Here is a 10,728-nt window from a genome sequence, read left to right as displayed (position 1 = left end):
CACACACACAAAGCTGGTGCAAGTCAGCGGGTCAGGCAGCATCTCTGGGGAAATAAAAATAATCGGTGACGTTTCGGGTCGAGATCCTTCTCTCCAGAGATGCTGCCTGACCCGCTGAGTTACTCCAGCTTTTTGTGTCTGTCTTCGTTTTAAACCAGCTCCTTCCTACACATAAGGAAAGGTAGAATGGTTCATTGTTAGAAACATAGAAAATAGGTGCAGGAGTAGGCCATTCGGCCCTTCGAGCCTGCACCACCATTCAATATGATCATGGCTGATCATCCAACTCAGTATTCTGCACCTGCCTTCTCTCCATACCCCCTGATCCCTTTAGCCACAAGGGCCACATCTAACTCCCTCTTAAATATAGCCAATGAACTGGCGTCAACTACCTTCTGTGGCAGAGAACTCCAGAGATTCACCACTCTCTGTGTGAAAAATGTTTTCCTCATCTCGGTCCTAAAAGATTTCCCCCTTATCCTTAAACTGTGACCCCTTGTTCTGGACTTCCCCAACATCGGAAACAATCTTCCTGCATCTAGCCTGTCCAACCCTTTAAGAATTTTGTAAGTTTCTATAAGATCCCCCCTCAATCTTCTAAATTCTAGCGAGTACAAACCGAGTCTATCCAGTCTTTCTTCATATGAAAGTCCTGACATCCCAGGAATCAGTCTGGTAAACCTTCTCTGTACTCCCTCTATGGCAAGAATGTCTTTCCTCAGATTAGGAGACCAAAACTGTACGCAATACTCCAGGTGTGGTCTCACTAAGACCCTGTACAACTGCAGTAGAACCTCCCTGCTCCTATACTCAAATCCTTTTGCTATGAATGCTAACATACCATTCGCCTTCTTCACTGCCTGCTGCACCTGCATGCCTACTTTTAATGACTGGTGTACCATGACACCCAGGTCTCGTTGCATCTCCCCCTTTCCTAATCGGCCACCATTCAGATAATAGTCTCCTGTTTTTGCCACCATTTATCCACATTATACTGCATCTGCCATGCATTTGCCCACTCACCCAGCCTATCCAAGTCACCTTGCAGCCTCCTAGCATCCTCCTCACAGCTAACACTGCCCCCCAGCTTCGTGTCATCCGCAAACTTGGAGATGTTGCATTCAATTCCCTCGTCCAAATCATTAATATATATCGTAAATAGCTGGGGTCCCATTCTGAAAAGGACTCATTTACTCCTACTCTTTGCTTCCTGTCTGCCAGCCAGTTCTCTATCCACATCAATACTGAACCCCCAATCCCTGTGCTTTAAGTTTGTATACTAATCTCTTATGTGGGACCTTGTCGAAAGCCTTCTGAAAGTCCAGATATAATACATCCACTGGTTCTCCCTTATCCACTCTACTAGTTACATCCTCGAAAAATTCTATAAGATTCGTTAGATATGATTTACCTTTCATAAATCCATGCTGACTTTGTCCAATAATTTCACCACTTTCCAAATGTGCTGCTATCCCATCTTTAATAACTGATTCTAGCAGTTTCCCCACTACCGACGTTAGACTAACTGGTCCGTAATTCCCCGTTTTCTCTCTCCCTCCCTTTTGTAAAAAGTGGGGTTACATTAGCTACCCTCCAATCCTCAGGAACTACTCCAGAATCTAAAGAGTTTTGAAAAATTATCACTAATGCATCCACTATTTCTGGGGCTACATCCTTAAGTACTCTGGGATGAAGCCTTTTTTTTTTTTTTTTTTTTTTTTTGATTGGTTTACTGTATTTTAACATTGTGTTTTTTTTACCTGATTTTAACTATTTATTCTGTTCCATCAGGGACTGGATTGTTTTTTTTTAGTGTTATTATGTGAGAAGTGTTTTAAATTTCATGTGCGAGGCTCCGCTATTCACTGGGAAACGTCTTTTCATTTTGCACTGTACTTGTTGCTTGCAAGATGACAATAAAGGTTGATTGATTGATATCTGGCCCTGGGGATTTATCGGCCTTTAATCCATTCAATTTACCTAACACCACTTCCTGGCTAACCTGGATTTCACTCAGTTCCTCCATCTCATTTGACCCCTGGTCCCCTGCTATTTCCGGCAGATTATTTATGTCTTCCTTGGTAAAGGCAGAACCAAAGTAGTTATTCAATTGGTCTGCCATGTCCTTGTTCCCCATGATCAATTAACCTGTTTCTGACTGCAAGGGACCTACATTTGTTTTAACTAATCTTTTTCTCATCACATATCTATAAAAGCTTTTGCAGTCAGTTTTTATGTTCCCTGCCAGTTTTCTTTCATAATCTATTTTCCCTATCCTAATTAAGCCCTTGGTCCTCCTCTGCTGGACTCTGAATTTCTCCCAGTCCTCTGGTAGGCTGCTCTTTAGCTGTGGGGAAGGTGACAACGAGGCATACAATCAGTAAAATGAATCAAGATGACAGTGAATCTAAGGTACACAAAAATGCTGGAGAAACTCAGCGGGAGCAGCAGCATCTATGGAGCGAAGGAAATAGGCAACGTTTCGGGCCGAAACCCTTCTTCAGACTCCGTAGATGCTGCTGCACCCGCTGAGTTTCTCCAGCATTTTTGTGTACCTTCGATTTTCCAGCATCTGCAGTTCCTTCTTAAACACTTTGACAGTGAATCTAGTTGTGAACTAGATGCTTGTAAGCTGCCAAAGCAAAATATGTGATGCTGTTCCTCCAATTTGTGTTGGGCCTCATTCTTACAATGGAGGAGGCCCAGGACAGAAAGGTCAGTGTAGAAATGGGAGGGAATATAAACCTTTTGCAACCAGGAGATCCCGTAGGCCAAGGCGGACTGAGCGGAGGTGTTCAGCGAAGCAATCACTGATTCTATTCATGGTCTTGCCAATACATAAAAGTCTACACTGGAACAGCGAATACAGTAGATGAGGTTGGAGGAGGTGCAAGTGAACCTCTGCCTCACCTGTAAGGGCTGTCGGGGTCCTTGGACGGAGTCGGGGGAGGAGCTATATGGACAGGTATTGCATCTCCTGCAGTTGCCGGGGAAAGTACCTTGGGATGGAGTGATTTGAATGGGAATGGATGAGTTAACCAGGGAGTTGCGGAGGAAACGGTCTCTGCGGAAAGCGGTGGAGATGGGAAGATGTGTCTAATGGTGGTATCCCGTCGGAGGTGATGAAAATGTTGGAGGATTATGTGCTGTATGCAGTGGCTGATGGGGTGTTGGCTACCATGTTGGGGGTCGACCGTCAGTGGGGACAGGTAGAAACAAACAACTGCAGATGCTGGTTAACAACAGACACAAAATGCTGGAGTAACACATCGGGTCAGGCAACATCTCTGGACCTGAACTCGCACCTACTTCTCACCTCCCCCTCTATTCCTTCCTTGAGCTTAATTTCCAATTCTTCAATCCTTTTGTCTCATACTTTCTGTCTTTTCATGTCTCCTTTATTCAACCATCTGCCTATCAAAATCATTCCTCATTTCTATCATCTATTACCTACCAGGCCTTATCCTGTCCCTCCTCTATTCCAACTTTCTTTGCTGCCCTGCAAATGGTCTGAAGAAGGGATTCGACCGGAAAAGTCATCTATCCATGTTCTCTAGAGATATTTTCTGCCCTGTTGCGTTGCGTTGCCCCTGCACTTTGTGTCTAAACAGCTTGTGGTTTGAGAAACATGGGTTATAAAATAAAGGGTACTTAAAACTAAAAAGGAGGCACTGGCAACCAGAGATGCTGGAATCTTGAGCAAAATAAAGTGCTGAGGAACTCAGCAGGTCAGGGAACATCTGTAAAGGGAATGGAGAGATTGCATTTTGGGTCCAGACTCTTCTTCAGACTGATGGTCGAGGGGGAGAGAACTGCAAAAGTGGGTCAAAATCTGGCAAGTGATGGTTCTATTGATAGGTGCATGGATTAAGCAACAAATACTAGACTTGAGAAAGGTCAATAGACAATAGGTGCAGCAGTAGGCCATGCGGCCCTTCGAGCCAGCACCTCCATTTGATGTGATCATGGCTGAAGGTCATAAGTGATAATAGTAGAATTAGGCCGTTCGGCCCATCAAGAAGGGCCGGTTTGGGGTCACTTGAAATTGGGCGGAGGGGAGGCACTTGAAAATCGTGAATTCAATTTTCATATAATTGGGTAGGAAGCTACACAAATACAGGCAACTGGGATCAGCCTAAAATGCTAACTTGGTCACTGTGGACAAGTTGTGGCAAAGGATCTGTTTCTGTGCTCTATAGCTCTATGAATTAAAAAGAATGATTAATTTTTGGCAAAAGGCCCAGATTTCTTTTGGAGCTTATTATAAGTGAGCCATACAAGACCACACAGAGGGCAAGTGTATTTGCTTCAAGATGTACATCACTAATTGGACGGGAAGAGAAAGTACTGCAGTTGTACAATGTACGTTATAGACAACATCAAGAGTAGCTGTGTCTGTTTTGTCTCACATCTTGGGAAAGGAAGATGGGCCTGTTCCTGTCATGTACTGTTCTTTGTCCTATTCCTATTGCATATTTTGCAGGAGTGATCGGGGATGGATTTTTCCTCTGAAAAAGTCAGCAGCCCCGGCTCCCTGTCTCTACATGATATGCACATAGAACATAGAGCAATACAGCGCAGGAACAGGCGCTTCAGCCCACAATTCCTATGCCGAACATGATGCAAGACCAACCTTTATCTGCCTGCACTTGATGCATATCCCTCCAATCTCTGCCTAACCAAGCCTGTTAAACATCACTATCAAATCTGCCCCCACCGCACCCCGGCAGCACATTCCAGTGGCATCCACCATCCTCTCTAAAAAAAACATCTCCTTTAAACACTGCCCCTTTCACCTTAAAGCTATGCCCTCCAGTATTTGACATTTTCACCCTGGGACTGTCTACTGTTCTGATCGTGTTCCCTTTCTATGCCTCTCATAATTTTACGTTGTTGACCTGCTGTGAAAATTGAGCCGTAAATCAGCAACCGATTGCAGCAATCCCAGCGTGAGGAAATAATACTTTGTGCCCTTTGCTTTGTGGGAAGAGACGACACTGGTGAGTGCTAGAGGATTTAATCTTTATTGTGCCAAGGAATTGTGCGCTGGTGGATATCTGCGACAAGTGAAGGCAGCTCGGAGAGTCACTCTGCATGGGACCCAGAGGTTGAATTTAGTTCAATTTTTGTCAGACAGCAAGGTACTGTGAAAAGCTGTTTTGTTGCGTGCTGTCCAGTCAGTGATTACTTTAACAGATATAATATTATCCATTCAATATCCTTCTATACAATTTTAAAATATATATTATTAATTTGAAAGAGCTTACAAGTAAGCTGTCCACAGCGTACTGATGCAGGATAAAAGGATCTGAGAGAAGATTAAGAACACCATAGTTACAGTAAGAAATGCTGCTGTTGGAGTAGAGTTTTAAAAGAGTGCAACAATTGAGTGATTGCAGATCCACTTCTGGGACCAGCACGCAGAGAATATCCTGGCTTGAGCCCCATTGATAGTTTATTTTCACACCTGCATGTTTTAGTTTAACTTGGACATTAGTTTAATTTGGCATCATGTTCAACACGGACATTGTGGGTTGATGGTCCTCTTCCTGTCTTCCTCCCTGTTATCAGGCTTCTGAACAGTCTTTCCATATGCTAGGGTACTGTCCGATTCACCTCTACCCCATTGCGGACATTGGACTTTGTCTCTGGAACTAATGTGCTATAATGCCAACAACTATTTTCTGCACTCTGTACCTTTCCCTTTGCTCTACCTATTTTACATGAGTTTGTATAATATTATCTGATTGATTGGGTAGCATGCAAAACAAAGTTTTTCACTGCACCTTGGTACAGATGACAATAATAATGCTTTTTTACACAGAGGGTGGTGGGTGCCTGGAACGTGCTGCCGGGGGTGGTGGTGGAGGCAAAGTCAATAGTGGTGTGTTTACGAGGCATTTTGATAGGCACATGGATATGAAGGGATAGAGATAGAGCAGGCAGAGGAGGTCAACAACATATTTGGCACAGACATTATGGGGTGAAGGGCCTGCTCTTGTGCTGTACTGTTCTAGACGACTGTAGATATGTTGAATGTGGATTCTGGTGTGTGGGGGCGGAAGGCGAGGACCAGAGGAACTCTGTTCCTGCTTTGGGAGGGTGGTCTGGGGAGAGTGGAAGCAGAGTTGTCGACAGCATTTGAGAAGCATCCAGACCAGCAACTAGAAGCAGTTAGATGTAGAAGGCTACAGGCCAGGTGCTGCACAAGGCCTAATGTGGACAGGTGCCCACTGGTTAGTGTGCATGAGTTGGGCCGAATGGCCTGTTTCCATACTGTGTAATTCTGTGACTAAAGTTTCTCGTGATGCTCAGGGACTGTAGAAACGTGCGTGTTGTGTGTGTTTGGATGTACTTGTAAGAGTGCGCTCATTAGTTTCACTTCTGCCATTGGGAAGAAGGTAGAGAAGCCCGAAAAGTAACATCCAGTTTCAGGAGCAGCTTAAACTACAAGAGGCATAATGATTTTGTCTTTACACTATTATTGTTTGTTTGATATTTTTTGGTGTTTATAGTGTTTCCAGTCTGCAAATAAGAATTTTATTGATGTGTTTTGGGATATGTTACAATTAAACACTCTTGATTTCAGCTGCAAACTGAGGTTTCATCTGAAACGAGTGTTTTTGAAGTCTGAATTTACTGAGGCCTTCTCTCTGCCATACAGATGACCATGGACATACTTGCCCCGCTCCTTCTCCTGCTCCTACAGCTCACACAGCTGCTCGCCGCTTGTCCCGAGCAGTGTTCTTGCTCCTCCACAATCGTTGACTGCCGCGCCACCTCCCTGCCGCACCTTCCAGCTAACATTGACCATTCTGTGGAAACCTTATACCTGGACGACAACCTGTTGATCAGGATCCCCCCACACGGCTTTGACAACTTGAGAAGCCTGAGCTACCTTGGTCTGTCGAAAAATCGCCTTCTCCTGCACAACTACACGTTCAGCCTGCTGCTCGGGCTCCAATCGTTGGACTTGTCCAATAACCATTTATCTGTGTTGCGGGAAGACCTATTGGGAAACCTCCCCAACCTGACCTGGTTAGTGCTGGCCAACAACCAGCTACGGACCCCACCTGTGCTGAGGGCTCACGACAAACTGACCTATCTGGATTTATCCGGCAACCAGCTCGCTGTACTCCAGGGGGCGTTTGACTCCTTACCTCAGTTGGACACGCTCTTCCTCAGCAATAACCGGCTGCAGACACTGCCCGTCACCCTATTTGACAAATTGCCTCACCTGGATACGCTCGACTTGTCCCATAACGAGCTGAGCTCCCTCCCTCGCCGACTCTTCAGGCACCATTGGGAGCTGAGTGATTTACAGCTGGACCACAACAGGTTGAAGCATCTCGCAAGGTCTTTGTTTGCCCACCAGGGGAACCTGCGATACCTGACGCTCTCTGGAAACCTCGTCGCAGCTCTCCCCCTTCGCATCTTCGCCAACTTGACTAAACTATCACTGCTCGATCTGTCCAACAACTCACTGGCCTGTCTGCCCAATGACCTCCTCTCCGGGCTGACGGAACTGCAAACCCTGAAACTCTCCCATAATCTCATCGACGAAATGACGAGGGAGGCCTTCATACTGAATGCAAAGCTGACGTTCCTGCATCTCGACAGCAACCGGCTGAGCGGCCTGCCCATGTTCCAAGGGCTCTCACTGCTGGAGGAGCTGACTTGCTCCTTTAACCGGCTCGTTGGCTTGCCCCGAGGTTTTGCCGACAATCTCCTAATGCTGAAGTGTCTTCAGCTCACCCATAACCTCATTGATCAATGGGACCCCACGCTGTTCCTAAACACCACCTCTGTCCTTCTGAGCAACAATCCAATCTGTTCTACCAAGGCAGGCACGGCAACAGTGCAGTCCACATACATAGACTGCAACAAACAGCAGTGCTCCCCAGTGTCACGTTAAAAGACATTTGGACAGGTATGGGGATAGGAAAAGTGCAGAAGGATATGGGCAAAGTACGGGCAGGCGAGACTAGTGTATAGGGAGCATGTTGGTCAGCATTGGCAAGTTGGACCTGTTTCCACGCTGTATGACCCTATGAAAGAACTTTCCTTTCTTTTGGAGGAGGGAACTGGATATTTTAAGCAAATATGTCATAGGGTAGGTAAAAGCTAGAATAGTACAGCACAGGAACGGTCTGTTCTGCCCACAATGTCTGTGAACATGAAGCCAAACTACATTAATCTCTCCTGCTAGCACATCCCTCCATTGTCATACTGTTTTATGTTATTTATAAAAATGTCACAAGTGCTGGAATAACTCAGCAAGAATCAGCATTTGTGGAGAACATGGATATCCGTGTTCTCCAGAGATGCTGCCTGACCCATCGAGTTACTCCAGTACATTGTGTCATTCTTTGTAAAATAAACAGCATCTGTGGTTCCTTGTATCTCCTGTTCTATGTTATATTGTGTGACTTCTTCACGCTTCCTTTGTGACAAAATCTTGTATTTTGCCGCGGCACATAATGTTGCAGAGAATTAATAAACATCTGTATTCCATCTTACTCTGCCTTGCTCGGTGACTGGGCCATCCCTCACTGATGAATGGTCCTGGCCTAAACCACCACTTGATTCATGTTGTTCACAGATGCTGCCTGACCCACTGATTTACTCCAGCACTTTGTGTTATTTTGTAAACCAGCAACTGCAGTTCCTTGTGTCTACAGGATATATATAAATTAGTTACATAAATTGTAACTGAGTTGGTTAGTAGATTTGTAGGCAACACTAAGATTGCTAGAGCTGTAGGTAGTGAGGAAGGCTGTCAAAGTATACAGTGGGATTTAGATCAACTACAGAATAGGCAGAGAAATGGCAGATGGATCTGAGCAACCGTGAGGTGCTGTGCCTCTGGGATCCTCGCTTATTGATGTTCGACAGACAATGAGTGATCAATGGTCGACATTGCCTCGGTGGGCCAAAGGGCGATTCCATGCTGTATGTCTAAACCAAACATTGTGGGCTGAAGGACTTGATCCTGTGTTGAACAGTTCTATGTTTTGTTTAGTTTGGAGATACAACATGCAAATAGGTCCTTTGGCCCACTGAGTCCACATCGACCATCATCACCCATTTGTAAGTAAGTTTTATTTATATAGCACGTTTTAAATCAACTCGCATTGAAAACAAAGTGCTTTACATAAAATAAATAATTAAGTTTCCATACATCGATAGGAAAAAAAAAATGTTTCCAAGAAAAATGACACAACAGAATCAAAATTTTCCACTGTGGGAAAAGACACCAGAAAGTTTAGTCCTCTTCCTCTGTGACCGACCCGAGGTCGGGGCTCATTTGTGACCTTGCAGTCAGTCCGATGATTTTCAAGCCCTCTTGCCGGGAAGATGGAACTCCGTAGTCGGGTGAACGCTAGTTCTATGTTATCCCACTTTCACATCCACTCCCTACATATTAGGGGCAATTTACAGCGGACAATTAGCCCAGAAAACCCGCATGTCTTTGGAGTGTGGGAGGAAACCTGAGCACCCGAACGAAACCCACGCGGTCACAGGGAGAATGCCTCATAGACAGCATCCGAGGTCAGGATTGAACCTGGGTGTCTGGCATGGTGAGGCAGTGGCTCTTGCCGCTGCACCACTATGGTCTAGTGGGCAGTAGGGAGTGAGCGCCTGGGCCCAGAGTCAGTGCGAGGGGATCATTGTCTCCCGTGGGCTTGGCTAAGGGTGGGCAGGGCAGAGGTGGGCAGGGCATGGTCATTGCCTGTCGGGTCAGGCCCAAACCCGAGCCGGGGGTGCATCCTCACACTGCCCCACTCAGGGAGCAGGAAAACCTCAGCCCACGGACTCGGGGAGGCTCCCCTCATCAATGGTGAGGGTGAATGCGCAGAGTGGCTTAAGATGAGAAGGGAAAGATTTCATAGGAACCCAGGGGCATAATTTTCACACAGAGGTTGGTGAGTGTATAGAACGAGCTGTCAGCATTGGGAGTTGAAGTGGGTAAAATAACTACATTTAAAAGACACTTAAGCCAGTTACATGGATAGGAAAGGTTTGCAGGGATATAGACCAGGCATGTGGAACCAGCTCAGTTAGGCAAGATAAACACAAAAATTTGGAGTAACTCAGTGCGTCAGACAGGATCTCTGAAGAACATAGTTACATGATGTTTCAGGTCGGAACCCTTCTTCAGACCAGCTAGGCAACGTGGTCAGCATGGACGAGTTGGGCTGAATGGCCTGATTGATAGATTAAAGGAGCAGAATTAGGTCATTCAGCCCATCATGTCTACTCCGCCATTCAATTATGGCTGATCTTTCTCTCCTTCACCCCATTCGCCTGCCCTCTCCATCACCCTTGACACCCGTACTAATTAAGAATCGATCTATCTCTGCCATCAAAATAACCATTGACGGTCTCCACAGTCTTCCGTGACAATGAATTCTACAGATTCACCACCCTCTGAAAGAAATTCCTCCTCATCTCCTTCCTAAAGGAACGTCCTTTAATTCAGAGGCTGTGATCCAGACTGAGTCCTAGACTCATCCTCGCCACATCCACTCTATCCAGGCCTTTCACCATTCGGTAGGTTTCAGTGAGGTCCCCCCTCATTCTTCTAAACACCAGCAAGTAGAGGTTGTCAAACGCTCATCATACGTTAACCCATTCTTCCTGGGATCATTCTCGAAAACCTCTTCTGGACCATCTCCAGAGCCAGCACATCCTTCCTCAGATATGGGGCCCAAAATTGCTCACAAT

At 45.7% G+C, this 10,728-nt stretch overlaps 1 protein-coding gene across 1 annotated transcript; it reads left to right on the top strand.

The window, feature by feature from the left end:
- Positions 1-5,016: 5,016 nt before the first annotated feature.
- On the top strand, positions 5,017-8,519 carry LOC129696397 (insulin-like growth factor-binding protein complex acid labile subunit). The gene is made up of 2 exons (XM_055634259.1): positions 5,017-5,141; positions 6,665-8,519. Exon 2 carries the CDS (start codon positions 6,665-6,667, stop codon positions 7,913-7,915), a length of 1,251 nt encoding a protein of 416 aa, XP_055490234.1. The 5' UTR covers positions 5,017-5,141; the 3' UTR covers positions 7,916-8,519.
- Positions 8,520-10,728: the final 2,209 nt, after the last annotated feature.

This window comes from Leucoraja erinacea, chromosome 4 (genome assembly GCF_028641065.1).
Source record: "Leucoraja erinacea ecotype New England chromosome 4, Leri_hhj_1, whole genome shotgun sequence".
Lineage (NCBI taxonomy): Eukaryota > Metazoa > Chordata > Chondrichthyes > Rajiformes > Rajidae > Leucoraja > Leucoraja erinaceus.
This window is presented reverse-complemented; position numbering and strand designations above follow the sequence as displayed.

What these genes read in the sequence shown, in the direction of transcription:
- LOC129696397 (XM_055634259.1), top strand. Translation starts at nt 6,665, where the DNA reads ATGACCATGGACATACTTGCCCCGCTCCTTCTCCTGCTCCTACAGCTC.